This window comes from Heterodontus francisci, chromosome 9 (assembly GCF_036365525.1).
Source record: "Heterodontus francisci isolate sHetFra1 chromosome 9, sHetFra1.hap1, whole genome shotgun sequence".
Lineage (NCBI taxonomy): Eukaryota > Metazoa > Chordata > Chondrichthyes > Heterodontiformes > Heterodontidae > Heterodontus > Heterodontus francisci.
The window spans coordinates 117659377-117677914 of record NC_090379.1 but is presented as its reverse complement, the minus strand read 5'-3'; the positions used below and the strand labels follow the sequence as shown (position 1 = coordinate 117677914).

At 40.9% G+C, this 18538-nt stretch overlaps 1 protein-coding gene across 13 annotated transcripts in view; it reads right to left on the bottom strand.

Annotated features, from left to right (window-relative positions):
* The window catches only part of LOC137374015 (coiled-coil domain-containing protein 9-like), a 386016-nt gene that overhangs the window by 62951 nt on the left and 304527 nt on the right, over positions 1-18538 (bottom strand). For all 13 annotated transcript variants that reach the window (XM_068039776.1, XM_068039773.1, XM_068039777.1 and 10 more), the window contains one exon: positions 11297-11345. In XM_068039776.1, the coding sequence (XP_067895877.1) occupies positions 11297-11345 (49 nt within the window). The remainder of the gene's footprint in view (positions 1-11296; positions 11346-18538) is intronic.

The following is an 18538-nucleotide window of genomic DNA, read 5'->3' as shown; positions in this document are numbered from 1 at the left end:
CCAAGCTGTTCCACTACAATACTGGCATCTACCTGGCAATGTGGAAAATTGCCCAGGTATGTCCTGTACACAAAAAGCAAGACAAATCCAACCCGGCCAATTACCGCCCCATCAGTCTACTCCCAATCATCAGCAAACTGATGGAAGGTGTCGTCGGCAATGCTATCAAGTAGCACTTGCTTAGCAATAACCTGCTCAGTGATGCTCAGTTTGGGTTCCGCCAGGGCTACTCAGCTCCTGACCTCATTACAGCCTTGGTTCAAACATGGACAAAACAGCTGAACTGCAGAGGTGAGGTGAGGGTGACTGCCCTTGACATCAAGGTAGCATTTGACCAAGTATGACATCAAGGAGCCCTAGCAAAATGGGAGTCAATTGGAATCAGGGGGAAAACGCTCCACTGGTTGGAGTCATACCTAGCACAAAGGAAGATGATTGTTGGAGGTCAATCATCTCAGTTACAGGATATCACTGCAGGAGTTCCTCAGGGTACTGTCCTAGGCCCAATCATCTTCAGCTGCTTCATTATTGACTTTCCTTCAATCACGTGGTCAGAATTGGGGATGCCCACTGATGATTGCACAATGTTCAGCACCATTCGTGACTCCAGGCTTGGGCTGATAATTAGCAAGTAACATTCACACCACACAAATGCTAGGCAATGACCAGCTCCAACAAGACAGAATCTAACCATCTCCCCTTTACATTCAATGTCATTACCATTACTGAATCCCCCACTAACAACATCTTGTGGGTTACCAATCACCAGAAACTGAACTGGAGTAGCCATATAAATACCGTGGCTACAAGAGCAGGTCAGAGGCAAGGAATCCTGAGGCGAGTACACTCATCTCTTGACTCCCCAAAGCCTGTCCACCATCAACAAGGCACAAGTCAGGAGTGTGATAGAATACTCTCTACTTGCTTGGATGGGTGCAGCTCCAACAACACTCAAGAAACTCGGCACCATCCAAGACAAAGCAGCCCACTTGACTGGCACCCCATCCACAAACATTTACTCCCTCCACCACCAATGCACAGTGGCAGCAGTGTGTACCATCTACAAGATGCACTGCAGCAACACACCAAGGATTCTTAGACAGCATCTTCCAAACCTGCGACCACCACCAACTAGAAGGACAAGGGCAGCAGATGCATGGGAACACCATCACCTGCGAGTTCCCCTCCAAGCCACACATCATCCTGATTTGGAACTATATTGCCGTTCCTTCACTGTCGCTGGGTCAAAATCCCAGAACTCCCTTCCTAACAGCACTGTGGGCGTACCTACTCCACATGGACTGCAGTGGTTTAAGAAGGCAGCTCACCACCACCTTCTCATGGGCAATTAGGGATGGGTAATAAATGCTGGCCTGGCCAGCGATGCCCACATCCCCATAAACAAATAAAAAAAGATAGTGGTGTTCCCCAAGGGTTAATGCTAGGACCACTGCTTTTTTGCTGTATATATATGACTTCGATCTTGGAATACAGAGTAGTATTTCAAAATTTGCTGATGATATCAAACCTGGAGGAGTGGCAAACAGTGTGGATGATATGAACTGCCTGCAACAGGACATAGCTAGGCTAGCAGAATAGGCAGACAAGTGGCAGATGGAATTCAAGACAGACGTGTGAGGTGATGCATTTTGGCAGAAGGGATAGGGTGAGGCAATATAGACTTAATGGCGCAGTTCTAAAGAATATGTAGGAACGGAGGTATCTGGCCGTGCATGTGCATCGATCTTTGAAGGTGGCAGGACATATTGAGTGATTGGTTATAGAAAAGCATATGGGATCTTGGGCTTCATAAATAGAGGCACAGAGTCCAAAAGCAGGGAAGTTGTGCTGCACCTTTATAAAATACTGCATCGGGTTGTGGTCACCAAACTTCAGGAAGGATGCTAGGGTCCTTGAGAGGGTGCAGAGATTTACCAGAAGGGTTCCAGGGATGGGGATTTTAGTTACAAGGTTAGGTTGGAAAAGCTGGGGTTGTTAACCCTGGAGCAAAGAAGACTGAGGGGCAATTTGATGGAAGTGTACAAGATTATGACAGGATTAGGTAAGTTTGACAAGGAAACTCTGTTCCCATTAACTCATGGCACAAGGACTAGGGGACACATATCAAAGATTTTGCGCAAGAGATGCAGCGGGAATGTGAGGAAGAGCTTTCTTCTTGCACAGTGAGTGGTAATGACCTGGAACTCACTACCCAGGAGGGTGGTGAAAGTGGAGATTATCAATGATTTCAAAAGGAAATTGGATAAGCACTTGAAGGAAAGAAACTTGCAAAGTTACAGGGATCAAGCAGGGGAGTGCGACTGACTGGATTGCTCCACGGAAAGCCGGCATGGACTTGATGGATGAATGGCCTCCTTTCATGTCGTAAATGACTCTATATTCTACACCTGCTGCTATAAAACCCAGTATTCCATTCCATTTTATCCTTTTTAAAATGCCTTTACCATCCAAGTTGCTGTTTTTAAGCCTTGTCAACCTGAACCCACAAATCCCTTTGCTCTTCCAGTTTCCTCCCAAAATGTAAATATTACATTTTGGTTTAAAAAATTTTAAAAGTATCACCTAATATTTCCTGACATTCAATTCCATGTGCCTTTTTTGTTCAGTCTACCATCTAATTAATATCCTCTTCAGTTTCCTTTGGTCCTCTGAGTTATTTACTTTACCTACTATTTTAGTATAGTCTGTAAATATGGTCACCAGTCTCTAGCCCCATTGCCAAATCACTGACGTACATAGTAAACAGAAACAACCTGAGATGAAAAATCGCACAACGAGCGGCCATAAATCATACAAGAAATGGCCAATAATCGCAAGAGGAGTCTCTGTGACGTAAGGGGAGAAGTGGCTGAGGAGGAGTGGTCTCTCTGTGACACATGAAAGAGTCTAACAAAAAAATTCTAATTCTAAACAAGTGACGTCGGAGGAGTAGTGGAACCTGTGGAGCTACAGCTCAGTGATGAATTTGTTTTAAAACTAAGTGTATAATTTATTATAGAATTAAGGGCGGCACAGTGGCGCAGTGGTTAGCACCGCAGCCTCACAGCTCCAGGGACCCGGGTTCGATTCCAGGTACTGCCTGTGTGGAGTTTGCAAGTTCTCCCTGTGTCTGCGTGGGTTTTCTCCGGGTGCTCCGGATTCCTCCCACAAGCCAAAAGACTTGCAGGTTGATAGGTAAATTGGCCATTATAAATTGTCACTAGTGTAGGTAGGTGGTAGGGAAATATAGGGACAGGTGGGGATGTTTGGTAGGAATATGGGATTAGTGTAGGATTAGTATAAATGGGTGGTTGATGTTCGGCACAGACTCGGTGGGCCGAAGGGCCTGTTTCAGTGCTGTATCTCTAATCTAATCTAATCTAAGTTACATGTCCAACTAAGTAATCGGATCTGGAGCATAAAATTAAAACTAACTAAATAAAGGGTAGTAACATTAAAGGGTTCTGAATTTTCATTAACTTAAAATCTATAAAATACAGGAGCTGATCAGCAAAAACAAGGAGCAGAAGAGAGTAAGAGAGTTTAAAAGAGCCCCCAACTTTAATTTAATTTTAATTAAATAAATAAAACAATGGTACATAGGGATGGTAGTGCAGCTGGTGTGTCACAACTATAGCGTGCAAAGGTTTGTGGAGTGCACCATGATCCCGGATAACCACATCTGAAGTAAGCGTCTGCATCTTGAGGAACTTCAGCTCAGGGTTGTTGAGCTGGAGTCCAAGGTGCAGACATTGTGGTGCATCAGGGAGGGGGATAAGTTACTTGGACACTTTGATGCAGGAGGCAGTCACACTGCTGACCTTCCTGTCCCTGATCATAAATCAACTGTACTACTTCCTGTGACTCAGAGTCAGGGAGGTAAGGGGACCCCAAGTGCAGTATTGCAGGATCCTCAGCCTTTCTCTTATCCAACAATGAGGTCCTTGCTGCCTGTGTGGATGAAGGCAAAGTCCGCAGGGTATATATGCAAACTGACCGTAGGACCATGGTACAGGGGGGCCACTGAAGTGCGGGTGGGGGGGCAGGGGAAGGAATGTGGTAGTGATAGGAGGCAGTATAGTCAGGGGAATAGATACTATTCTTTGCAGCCGCAACTGAGTTCCAAAGGTTTCAGTGCCTGCCCGCGCCATGGTTCAGGACATCTCACGGCTGCAGAAGAACTTGGACTGGGAGGGGGAGACTCCAGTTGGTGTGGTCCCGTAGGAAACAGCGACATAGGCAGAACCGGGAATGATGTTCTGCAGAGAGAGTTTGAGGAGTTAGGGTCTAAATTAAAATGTAGAACCTCATAGGTAATAATCTCTGGATTGTTACCAGAGTCAGGTACAAATCGGAAGGGATAAACACCAGACCCACAGCAAAATGGTTGACTCTTAACTACCCTCTGAAACAGCCTAGCAACCCATTCAGTTGTATCAAATCGCTACACAAAACTATAATACGAATAAAACCAGACAGACCGTCTGCTTTTGACCTAGGTACTGGACATGGCAAAGGTACACTCAACCCTACAAAGTCCCCCTAACATCTGAGGACTTGTGCCAAAATTGGGACAGCTGTCCCACAGGGTAGTCTTCTTCAAAAGCACCTCAGAAACCCGCGGGCTCTACCACCTAAAGGACAAGGGTAGCTGGCACTTGGTAACACCAACACCTGCAAGTTCCCGTTCAAGTCGCACAGCACCTGCGTCACCGAGTCAAAATCCTGGAACTCCCTCTCCAACAGTAATGTGGGAGTACTTGCAGCACATGGACTTCAGTGGTTCAAGATGATAACTCATCACCACTTTCTCAAGAGCAATAAATGCTGACTTTGCCATTGATGCCCACATCCCATGAACAAATTAAAAAAAAAGGTAATTCAGAACAGATCCCTATGGCACACCACTACCCCCTTCCAACCACTCTGAAAAACTACCCTTAATTCCTACTCTTGATTCTGTCTCTCCTAACCAGTCTTCTATCCTCCCCCCAAATCCCATAATCTGCTTCTGTCATCTGCTGTATGGTACCTTGTCAAAAACTTTCTGAAAGTCAATATAAACCACATTCACTGTATTTCCCTCATCCACCACATCTTTGCCTCAAAAGTCATCTCAGGTTTGACAAACACAATCTTCCTTTCTGAAATCAGTATTAATTTAATCCTTTTTTTCTTTGTTTAGATGGTTAATAATTTCAACTTTTCTAAAAATACCACATAACAAACTTATTCAGAACATAGAAGCTTATGGTATTAAAGGGATGGTGGTGACTTGGGTACACAATTGGCTATGAGATAGAAAGTACAGAATAGTGGTGAACGGATGTTTTCCAACTGGAGAGATGTATGAAGTGGGGACCCCAAAGGTCAGTATTAGGATCATTGCTTTTCTTAATATATATATAAATGAGCTGAACTTGGGTATAGGGAATACAATTTTGAAGTTTGTGGTTGATACAAAACTTGGCAATGTAGTAAAGAGACACCATGATATAGCAGACTTCAGGAAGACATAGACAGACTGGTGAAATGGGTGGACACACAGCAGATGCAATTTAATATGGATAAATGTGAAGTGATTCACTGTGGGAGAAACAACATGGAAAGGCAGTATAATCTAGATGACACTATTTTGAGGGGGATGCAAAAGCAGAGGAACCTGGGTACTGCATATTCACACATCTTTGACGGTAGCAGGACAAGTTGATAAGGAGTTAAGAAAGCGTTTAGGATACTTGCTTTGTAAATAGGGACATCGAATAGTGAAACAAGGAAGTCATGCTAAACCTTTACAAATCTCTGGGTAGGGCTCAGCTGGGCACCACTCTTTGGGAAGGATGTCAAGGCCCTAGAGAGGGTACAGAAGAGTTCCACCAGGATTCTACGAGGGCTGAGGGACTTCAGTTATGTGCAGAGGTTGTAGAAGCTGGGATTGTTCTCCTTCAAGCAGGAAAGTTTAAGGGAAACCTAATAGAAGTATTCAAAATTATGAGAAGTTTTGATCAAGCAAGTAGGGAGAAACATTTTCCTCTGGCTAGAGGGTTGATAAGCAGAGGCCACAAATTGAAAATAATTGGCAAAGAACAAGAGAGGAAATGAGTCGAAATGATTTTGCACCGAGGGTTGTTGAGACGTGGAACGCATTGCCTAAAAGCTGGTCGAATCAGATAGGAAAATTCAAAAGTCAATTGGACATGTACTTGAAGAAAACTAATTTGCAGCGTTCTGAAGAGAAAGCTGGGTGTAAGCTTCACAGATCCTTCAAAGAGCTGGCACAGGCATGATGGGACTCATGGCCCCTTTCTGTGCTGTGAGGTTCTTTGAGATTTTCCCAACAACGAATGTCAAACCACCTAGTCTGTAATTATCCATTTGAAATAAGTATTACATTGACCTCTCTCTCTCTCCATCCTCTGCCACATGTCTACCCTAAATAAAACCCTGAACTATATAGCCCAATTTAAACTCAGAGCCCAAGAATTTTAGTTCAAAAGGGGTCAGAGGATGCAAAATAGAGTCATAGAGTCGTACAACACAGAAACAGGCCCTTCAGCCCACTGTGTCCATGCCGACCATAATGCCTATCTATACTAATCCCACCTGCCTACATTAATTCCATATTCCTCTATGCCTTTCTCATTCAAGTACCTGTCCAGATGCCTCTTAAAAATAGATCCTCACTTACTTCGGGCAAGTGGTTGTGCCGTGTCTGATCTCACAAGATGGTGGCGGGGGACAGAATTGCACCACAACTCCCCAACATCATTCCTGCTGGCTGGGTAGGAGTAAAATTGACTCTACAATTTCAAGGCCCTCAGCTAGTGCTTCCCTCATTGCGCTCAGGATTCTCTGATGTATCAAAATCAGGTTGAACACTTTATGCTCCTTTAATTTAGCCAACTTAATACTTTCAATTTTATTTATATCTCTCATTCCACTTTTAACCAATTCTGGATTTACTTCTTCCCCAATACATTTTTCTTGTGCAATCAATTAAGTGAAGCACTTGATAAGTATCCCTGCCAATTTTGCTACACTTTCCACCCAGAGGTCCCACTTCATATTTAACTCTTTTTACTGACATAAATATAGAATCTTTTTCTGACCTTTTCACATTTTTTGAGATTCTTATCTCATATTCCTTCCTTGCTTTCTTTCCTTATTCCTTTATGTACATATGCACATGCACACAAAGTATATTTTAGCATTGCAATTGCATTCCATTGTAGTTTATTGCAATCTGTAGTTAATCAATCTTAGTTTCATGAAAATGGATTAGAATAACTGCAGCTGCTTTCTTTTAACTTAAAATATATATCTGCTGCACTAACAGCAATTAAAAGGTGTTCTGTATAAAGTTTTATACTCTGTAGTCCAATTTGAATCTTTTAAAGGTTTATACAGAAATTTTTACAGTTACATTACCATAATAAGCGTCATTATCACTCAGTTTTACTGAAGTGGGAAATGTTAGGACGAATCTGGTTAAATATTAATTGTCTGAATATTGATCAATTCATATATAATCACCTTAGGGATTTAAAGTTGCAGCCTTCCTTTCAGAAGGCCACACCTAGCTATCTTTTGTCCTCCACTGTTTTTGAGATCTTTAGTTCCCCAGTCATTCATGGTTTCTTCACAGCATCCACCATTTCCTGGCCATGACGATTAGAAAGAAACCAGCTCCCAATGTTCAAAGGCTTTTAAAAAATGTTATGCTCTAATGTTACAGGTCTTTCCCCTTGTCATCCTAGTTTTCTCACAACACAACTGATCAACTGTTAACATGACTGGCACCAGGACACCAAGGGCTGAACTTTCACTTTGCGGCAGGAAACAGGAGCCAAGACTGTTTCCGGGTCCAGAAGCAGGGCCAGGGTTCCCTGCCCAATGAAGGCCAATCAGAGGCCTTCCAGCTTCAGAGAAGCAGCCAGCTGCAATGAATGATAAGTAACAGTGAGGGCCCTGCAACATGAAGGTGACCTCTCAGCAACTTTAAAACATTTTTAATTGAAAAATAAAGCAGCCAGGCCACCACTGTAATCAGGGCAATCTCTCTACAGGGCGGGCTTTGGTTGTAACTGCACCCAGGCAAGCAGGGAGGGCCTGGCCTGCTGCTGGATGCCTGCCTCCAGGCAGTTAAACTGCCCTGTTGCATCGGGAAACTGGAGGCCAACTGGAAAAATCCCAATTGGCCTCCATTACCTACCGTTAACAAGGTTTTTAATGAGTTTAATTGGCTGCCCGCCTTGGCAATCATTCCAGGCCCCAAACCCACCTCCCCCAAAATGGCTGGCACCATGAATGGTGCCAGGAAAACAGCACACTGGCTGCGCAGATATTTTCGGGCCCTGTCCGCCTCAGTTCCTGACCTCGTCGGGGGCCTGAAAATCCTGCCCCAAATCTGTATTCCACCACGTTATGACTCATCTGCACAATTAACAATGCCACTCGCATTGATTGCTAGGAAATTTTCAAAAACGAACATCTTTCAGTAATTTGCATTCCAATTTTCACTTTCTCTGACCTCAACTCCAGACAGCGTTCCTAACATCAGTTATGTCACGTTGTGTTGGCAATCATGGGTGGAAACTTGTGTTTATCTCTCTCATTGAAACTCACATAGCTAGTTACGATGGCACCTACATACTGTGCCTCTAATCAAAAAACAAGTAGTTGGCTTTTTGAAAAAATCATCTTAAAAAACATTCCAGGTTGTGCTGATTATGCCAAGAGAATGGAAACAAACTTATTTTTAAACTTAGTCATGTATTTATTCAAAATAACAAAAAGAAATGCATCATTACTTAATTCCCAGTGTTCTAACATGGGACACTTTTGGGGTCTGGACATGTGATCCACAGCCTACTTGCACAGGCCTGCAGTTCACCTTTGGCATTGCTGACTTGTATCGACCTTCCTCTGACATGGAGCAAGATGTGCAGCTGAACTGCCTTTGCATGAAAATTCACAAATTTAAATTCGTTCAAAGAAGAAGTTGTTGTTGCCAAATCCACTCCCTGGTACAGATGAGCAGATTTAGCACTATCAGAAACTGTTCCAATTGCTGAGCCACAACACAGAAAGGGCATAAGTGAATTCTTTCTGTTTGCACATGGTACATAATTAAGAAGTCTGCAACAGGTTAGGGAAGCAAAGGTTTGTCAGTTGCTATCGATACTCTATAGATGCTGATATGCCTCTAGGCAATGGCTTCTCCCTGACTCGGGTTCTCTTATACAATTATACTACCTGACCTTATAACAAAGGAGAATTAAAACTAGGAAAGCTAACCCATTTACCAGGTATATTACTGACTCCCTATTAACACCACAGTCCTGAATTTCTAATTGACAGGCAATATGGGAAATGTATCTGCAAAAAATGTGAGCATAGCAAAGCAATACTGGAGTCCAGTTTCTGGTCTCTGCAGGACCCACTAGAAGATGTATTCCTTTCTCTCCTTCCTCTGGAAAAAATAGGATACATGGTAAATTCCACTGACTTCAGGTAAGTCAGTTAGCACCACTGATTTGGGCAATATCATAGCACACGACTGGCTTTCACAAATGCCAAAATAATTAAACCTTCAAATGATTTTCCAAAGGACCATTTCTAGAGCTGCAAATGACAATTTACACTAATCTTCACTGATAAAATAAACTCTCTCTGACATGTGTGGACAATAGTGAAGACCACTGCTAATTGCTGCATAAAATAATAGTTTTTAGTTCAGAATGAGTGCCTTAAATATAAAAGGTGCAAGATTACCTGACTAACCTGTATCACAATGAATAGCAAAGTTCCCACCCTAACCTCTACAATCAGATGAATACTGTTCCTTTTTGTATGTGCAAGTTGAATAAATGTGGGAAAGATTTTTAATCAGTGCAAGATGACAGTTGTTAAATTTTGAGTTGTTTACTGTAGCTGAACTTCATTTGTTAGTAGTAATGCAGTGAATTTACCACAGGTAGTCAATCTGTAAGGAAACTGCTTCAGCTTTAGTTGCAGCCAAGGATATAACTCAAGGGACCAAAGAAACTGAAATCATCTTCTGTGGGACTGCCATACAAAAAAAAGTGCCAGACCTGGTTGCAACATCATCAGTGCTTGGAAATATGGAAAGGATCAACACTTGGAAAAAATCACATTTTAAGAATATGAAATGAAAGTTCACTACATGGATTTTTTCTTTATAAACCGTATTTGCAGAAAAGCACCATTTTACTCTCTGCATCATGTCTGATGCTTTACAATTAGTGCTAGGTTGATGAACCAAATGGAATATACCTGCAATAATATTGCTGCAGGACTTTATAAGCTCATAAATGTGTACTCAATGAGCAGAAGGCTGCAAAGTACTCTTCTGCAGCTATGTAGCGTCTTAGTATTTTTCATTAGAGCTGGCTTCACTGCAAGTATAGGAAACACTAAGGACCTTCATTCATTCATCATCTTAAAGGCATCCCCTTCTGCTATTTTTGCAAATAAGAAATTTTTAGTTGATGTTAAAATTATTGATTTGCTAAGCTGTATTACCCTCCTGCAACACTTCAGTAATTGTTCAGCAGCTTGCAACTGACAATTATAGGTCATTATTCTGAATAGCCATCCACTACTCTGTATCACAGCAGCACTATACAGGTATAATGAGACAAATAGCAAGAAAGAAGAATGAACTCTTATTTAAGACTTAGAAGTCAATATCATAGAAGCATAGGAATGTACAGAATTGTTGCTTTCTGCAGACTTGCCCGTCTGCAAATCTGTCTCCAGTTCTCCCCAAGCTAAATGCTGGTTTTGTCTGGTTCACAACTTTTTGTACCTTCTTGCTTCTTCTACTGTTCTGTAAGCTGTTAAGCAATTTTTCTGTTAGAAGTTGAACCTTGAGAATTTTAAGAAAATAACCCATGCTGCACCAGTTTATCCCCAGGAATAATTTTAGGGGTGGCAGTTAGAACTGTTGATTTAATGCTAATAAACCAAATTTTGATATATTAATACACATTTTATCTATATGTTACCTATTATGTACAGTTTTCCTCTCCCATCATACTATTGCTAACCCCAGGTGTCTGCTCAATAGTCGGCATTAGCATCATTCTAAGTCACTGCTGCTTGGTAGGAGGGAGGTTGTAATTTGAGCCCATGTTGTTTTCATTTATAGAATATGCTTTCTATCTCACCCTGTCTTGTTAGATATCTTCATATTTTATTAGGAATTAAGAGAAAATTTGAAAATAAACAGATGCTTTACAGTAGTCTTAGATTAGCACAATCTCATACATACTTGTCCTGCAGAGTCTCTTTGTATTTCAATCTTCTCTTTTATATCTAATCTGTGGTGTAAAAATAAGTAACATTCACATTACTTACTTGCATGATAAACCTTCTATATAAACTTTATTAATGCTAGTTGGTCTAGGTTTGCTATGTATTCTCTATAACTGCTTTTTGCTCATATATAGGAACACCACTTTTAAAAAGCTTCAACTTACTTGACAAAAGTTTCTGGTGATTAACTTTAATCAATCATTTCCACAAATATTCTGTGCTATCAAAAACTTTCAGCAGAAATTACTTATACAGGATTAACAAAAGATTAGCAATTGTAGAAAGAAATAAACTGCTGGTGCAAAGTATTCAGTTTTAAATCTTAGTATTTTGTTATTGAGGTCTGGTATAATTGAACAAAATTGATCTGGAATATCTGCACTGGAGCCTGAGGTCTCACTTTTAATTCCATTGATCGAGTATCCTTTTCCATCTTTATACCATTGTACCTTCCATTTACCATCTTTTTCATTGTATTTGCCATCTAGAAGTTTCCCGTTTTCTTACTTCTTTGCAAGTTTTCTTTCATCCCTGCGTTATCCTACTGATCAATTTACAATCAAACTTGTTTTCTTACCCCAATGAACACATTTTAAAAACTAATTTCTGCTACAAGGGAAAAAGGAAACCATAATGTCATAGTCACATTTATACAAATATGGGTGACCTTACAACTCCTAGGACACATTCTCTTTGGATGGCAACATTGAGAGAAAGGATCACTTCCCCATTTTACGTCTGACAGTATCATATGTTCCTAAGACAGTGAAAATGTTTTGCTACCCACTCAGTTACTACTTTAAATCCTCAGTTTCATCGGGGAAAGTTGTAATTCTCCATGACAGGTGGGAGAGCAGCGGGAGGATTAAACTTGCAAAAATCTGAAACCAAGCACCCACCCACCACCCCATGTGTTGTGAAAATGTCTACTTCTGGTTTAACTACAGTAGGGATTTGGGGACATCTGAGTAACTTCATATGAAGAGGAAGGTCATTGATGTCAATACGTTAGTGAGGCTGTGTTCCTCAGATTCTGGCAGCCATTTAAATTCAACAGCTATGGGTGGGTTTCCCAGGGCCGTGAAACACAGCCGAAAGGAGGCGGGAATTGCCAGACTCAGAATCTAAGTGCTTTTCCAGCACTTCTTAAAATCTAAGAGGTGCAGGATTGCTTCTCCCAGCTCTCAAGAAAACCTGCCGCAATGTCTCCCCTCATTCCTGTGTAGCAATCTCTCACCCACTCACAGCAGAAAACCAGCTCAAAATCATCAAGAGAGCAAAACTGAATGCACCTTGCATGGATGGTCCTTTTTGCAATACCGATATTGGAGTCGAGATCTGAAGGGCTCAAACTAAACACAGGGCAAGTAAAGGTAAGTATACTTTAAACTTGACACTCAGGCATGATTGGATTAGTATAATAAGAGGAAGTTAAGTGCGCACGCTACAGCCAAATTAATTGCCCATCACACTGCTGTTATGAAGTCAGAGGAACTGCTAAAATTTATTTAAATATGAAAGCTGTAGTTATTTGTACAATGGGGTTCCCCCAAAATGTATTAAATATAAGTGTCCATTTGAATGTAATGGGCCAGCCATCTAATTCAACTTGCTTGCATAAATTTACTACATAAAAGTGGACATTTTAGCCAACAGCATTTAACTAAAATTTATCAAATGGAAAGAGAAATACAAAATGGTTCCTCCAAAATGCATGCATGAAATAAAAGCAGCAGGCATTATTAAATTTAATTATCGAACAGACAAGAGTCAATCAAATTAATTTAAGCAGCAGCAGAGATTTTTAAGTTAACTATATGTAGCAGTAGTACTGGAAAGATTTCTTTAAAAAAAAAACAATTTTGCAGGTGTGGCAAGGATTGTGGCCTGAGGGGTACAGCTAGGAATATTTCCAAATTAATTTACAATTCACTCAGGAGTGGGGCCAAGAAATGCATGATTTAATTTGTATTACCACTGGGAGGAGGGCAGGGAACATTTTAAAATTATTTTTGTTTCAGCCATAATTGGGTTCTGAAGAGGATGGCTGGGTAAATAACTTTATTTTGTAATTTATTGCATTTTATATGTTCCTTTTCATGGGACCGGGCTGGAAGAATACGAGTACAATTTACATATTCTTTTAACTACCACTCTCTGGAGTGGTACCTATTGGGGACTAAGGCCTGAGCAGTGGGTGGTAAGGTCCAGGCCAGAAAGATTTTGTAGCCAAAGAGCTGGACATACAAATCAGAGGAAGTGTTTTCTCAAAAAAAAAGTGGAAGAGGAGATAGTACTTTTAAATACTGGGCTAATGGGAAGATTCTTGGTAGTGTAGATGAGCAGAGAGATCTTGGTGTCCAGGTGCATAAATCCCTGAAAGTTGCCACCCAGGTTAATAGGGCTGTTAAGAAGGCATATGGTGTGTTAGCTTTTATTAGTAGGGGGATCGAGTTTCGGAGCCACGAGGCCATGCTGCAGCTGTACAGAACTCTGGTGAGACCGCACCTGGAGTATTGCGTGCAGTTCTGGTCACCGCATTATAGGAAGGACGTGGAAGCTATGGAAAGGGTGCAGAGGAGACTTACTAGGATGCTGCCTGGTATGGAGGGAAGGTCTTACGAGGAAAGGCTGAGGGACTTGAGGTTGTTTTCGTTGGAGAGGAGGAGGAGAGGTGACTTAATAGAGACATATAAGATAATCAGAGGGTTAGATAGGGTGGATAGTGAGAGTCTTTTTCCTCGGATGGTGATGGCAAACACGAGGGGACATAGCTTTAAGTTGAGGGGTGATAGATATAGGACAGATGTCAGAGGTAGTTTCTTTACTCAGAGAGTAGTAGGGGCGTGGAACGCCCTGCCTGCTGCAGTAGTAGACTCGCCAACTTTAAGGGCATTTAAGTGGTCATTGGATAGACATATGGATGAAAATGGAATAGTGTAGGTCAGATGGTTTCACAGGTCGGCGCAACATCGAGGGCCGAAGGGCCTGTACTGCGCTGTAATGTTCTAATTCTAATAAAGGTAGCTGCTCACACGTTTCCTGCCACTGTAACAATATTGACAGGAACCTTCAGTGCAAGTGTGACATTAAAAGAAACTTAGAATCATAACTGAAAGTAAGGCTTGTGGATAGGAACTGCACACTACATAAAAGAACTTAATCTATCATAGTTAGATCAATTACCTTCAACTTTGTACATCTTGAAGAAATATTTTAATCGAGGCATTTTTTAAGGTTTTTAAAAGCTCCAGTCGATTACTGAATACCCTGTACACGCTGTGGGAAACAAAGAAGTCAATTTCTGGAAGGGGAAAAGAAGCATTGAGTGGGAAGGAGCTGAATCCAATTTTTTTTTAAAGTGACACACAGTTAATATCCTTGTTTCAAAGGCAACTGTTACGATTTATGCGCATTAGAAATGCACAAATTCCCTTCAGACTACAAGACATTCAATGCACCAGAGAAATAACTGAAAAATGATTAGACTGCCAAATATAATTAAATTCAGTGGGAGTGAGGTTTGAGTGCTGTCAAAAGTATAAACCTAGTCCATTTTCACCGAATTTGATTTAAATGATTTATCAAATAGTTATATTCCATGTCACAGTGACCTAGAAGGAAGTATTCTTAGTCTGGTCAAAACACACGATGGATATAATTTGCATTAGTCCTTAAAAACAGTAAGCAAGGATAAGAGACGAGACGGTTGCCCACCTCCTCCTGGAATGTGTCTTTGCAAAGCAGGTGTGGAAAGAGATGCAGTGGTTTTTGTCAAGGTTCATCCCAAGCAGCTCTGTAACACAAGAGTCTGTGCTCTACGGGCTGTTCCCAGGGACGCACACCGAGACAAACATCAACTGCTGCTGGAGGACTATCAATTCGGTGAAAGACGCCCTTTGGTCTGCCCGAAACTTGCTGGTCTTCCTGCGCATGGAGTTGCCCGCCACCGAATGTTGCAGACTGGCACATTCCAAGGTCCAGGACTACGTGCTGAGGGACGCACTAAAGCTTGGGGCAGCCGCAGCAAAGGCTCAATGGGGAAAGACCACAGTGTAAGGTCCCCCCACCAAGCTGAAAGGAGGGGCTGGATCCATAGGAAACCCCTCGAACTGTATCGGGAAAATTTTCATTTGCTGTAAATGTAAAAATGTAATTGGCATGACAAATGTGAAAGGGAAGGGTTGTGAAGCAACTCATGATTGTATTGAAGGAAACTGATCTCCCTTGCAATGTTTGTATTTTTTGGTGCTGTTTGAAACTGTTGGGCAATGTAATTTTTACAGATTTTTATGAATAAAGTATATTTTGGAAATAAAAAAAAAAATTAGACTAGAAGGAGTCATTTTAGTTTGAAGGAAAACTAGTCTCTTCTTTTGTCTTTCTGTTTTAGATCAGGTAATGAGATGATAATATTCGTTAAAGCGCAAGAACGTTTTTCAGATTCAGTACTGCTCAGCAACTACCTCTACTCAATATGAAACCTATCACTCAGTAAAGCGGACATGTACTACAGGATCTTCTCATCCAAAAAAATAGACACTTCTTGAATTTTTCCACTCCAAACTGTGTTAATCTACAAAGCTGCGTTTATATCACAAGACATGGAGGAACTCGTATCTGTTCTTCTGCCAGGCAGTGGAGGACATAGAGGCAACTTGGCTATTTAAAGAAAATTAAAATACTTAAAAATAATTGATACAAAGACATTGCAAACAAAATGTTAAACAAATTGTATGTTTATGTAGTTTGATTTCAAAATGCATTCATACAGTTGATGAAACTCCTTAGCAAAAGAATTTAAATCCTAAATCAAAGCTCATAAAATGCAGTTACAACTAAAATGAGTTATGACAGAAGCACTGTCGTAAGTACAAATGCTAGATATGCTCTCAGATTTCCAGTTCAGAAGCCATAGGTTGAACAATATAAAAAAAACCTAACATCTTATACCACGACAGAACAGACTTACTTCACACTGAGGGCAACTCAACCGGTATCAGCAAAAACAACTTAATCAACCAGAAACAAATTTATATTATTTCTCCAGTACGTTCACTCATTAATCTAACAAACAGTTCTTCTATTAAAATGGGAATTTTGTCAAGGGTGCATGTGTATATATAACAAACCATTTAAACAAGATTAAGTAACAATCTTTCTTCTGTGCAATGTTAAAGTTTTTTATCTCTTCAATTCAAATTGTTGATATTAACAATGTAGAGAACAAAACGAGCCTACGGAGCTAAACTCATACAGTCAAGCTCCACCAATGGTTTAGCTGGTTAAGGCAATGCATTCCTGAGTTATACAGATTAGGCGACCTGCAGGTTTGAGCCCCAGTCTTTGCCAAGTCAGCCAAGATGGTGATGAGTGCTACCATTGCTCTCAATGTCCTTCGTTAGGAAGGAGCGATATTGCCTTGGAAATTCCTGCATCTTGAAATGATGGGGCACGGCTTCAAAATTGAACACACCAGAATTACGCACTGGTGAAATTTCTCGTCGTTCTTTTCAATCCCTGACCTTACCATTACTTGGTACTAATTGATATGTTTATTCAAAGTTGTCGCATTTACTCGCTTTCTATATGGGCAGAACAAAGCAAAGCAATTGCTAGAAATCATACTTTCCTACGTGAATTTCAGTCCAGTCAATATGAATATCACAGCTATAATCATTCATGGCTCATGTCCTAAATATCTAAAATTCCTAACTATGTTAATAACTCATACTATTCCCAAATGATAGAACCTTTAAGTATAAATTTTATGAATGCTGCCTTGCCCAGTGGAAGCACACATCAGGAAATCATGGGCCTGTGTCCCACAAACTTCCAGCCATTTAAATACACAAAGATAGAGCAAATTACATTCTTAAGTTTTCTAGCTCATGGTATTATACGAAGCAGTATAGTATAGATGTGGAATCTCAATCTCATGGCAGGCACATCCACAATTTCCCAACATGCACTCCTGGGGCAAAGCTCCACAGCATTAACTTTGATCTATTTCTCACTGAATATCACATGCAGTTACTAAACTGGCTGCACTTTAATATTTCTTCACAGCAACCAAGGATACTATTTTTATACTTTGTTCTTTTACAAGATGGGAAAGAAAGTATTATTTGGCTTTGGTACAATTAGAAAACTTGGATTTAATTTACTTTGACCTTGTGTTCAGTAAAACAATCTAATTCCAGAATGAATTATCAACATGGTACAGACTGAATACTCAAACCTTGAGGGAATTACTGTGGACTAATTATATTAATCTGGTGACCTCAGCTATGGATTCCACTCATTGCATACAGAAAAATAGATCACCATGGGGTCAAGCCAGTCTTTATAGTGGGGACTGTTCAAATCCTAGCCAATTAATTTCAGTAATGCTCTTTTGAAATGAATTCCACTGTATTGTACAGGCATGAGTATTTTAGAAATCCAACTTGTTTTGGTGGCAGTGGGAGGTATTCAAAGAAGTTCTTCCACTTTCTCTGCAGATCTCCTGTTTTCACAGGTCATACATCTACTATAGCTAAACAAGCTGATAATAAGCTTTCTTCAGTGCCAACTGTTACAAGGTAAGTGAGAACAACATGCTGTTACCTCTCCTGATTTTCTTTGTTCCCAATAGACAAGAAATTAGCTGGAGCAGTTCCCCTCAGTGTGGTGGGAGATCAGGCCAGAGTTACTTCGGTTGTGGGTAAAATGTTGGAAAAGGTTATAAGAGATAGGATTTATAATCATCTTGAAAAGAATAAGTTCATTAGAGATAGTCAGCACGGTTTTGTGAAGGGTAGGTCGTGCCTCACAAACCTTATTGAGTTTTTCGAGAAGGTGACCAAACAGGTGGATGAGGGTAAAGCAGTGGATGTGGTGTATATGAATTTCAGTAAGGCGTTTGATAAGGTTCCCCACGGTAGGCTATTGCAGAAAATACGGAAGTATGGGGTTGAAGGTGATTTAGAGCTTTGGATCAGAAATTGGCTAGCTGAAAGAAGACAGAGGGTGGTGGTTGATGGCAAATGTTCATCCTGGAGTTTAGTTACTAGTGGTGTACCGCAAGGATCTGTTTTGGGGCCACTGCTGTTTGTCATTTTTATAAATGACCTGGAAGAGGGTGTAGAAGGGTGGGTTAGTAAATTTGCAGATGACACTAAGGTCGGTGGAGTTGTGGATAGTGCCGAAGGATGTT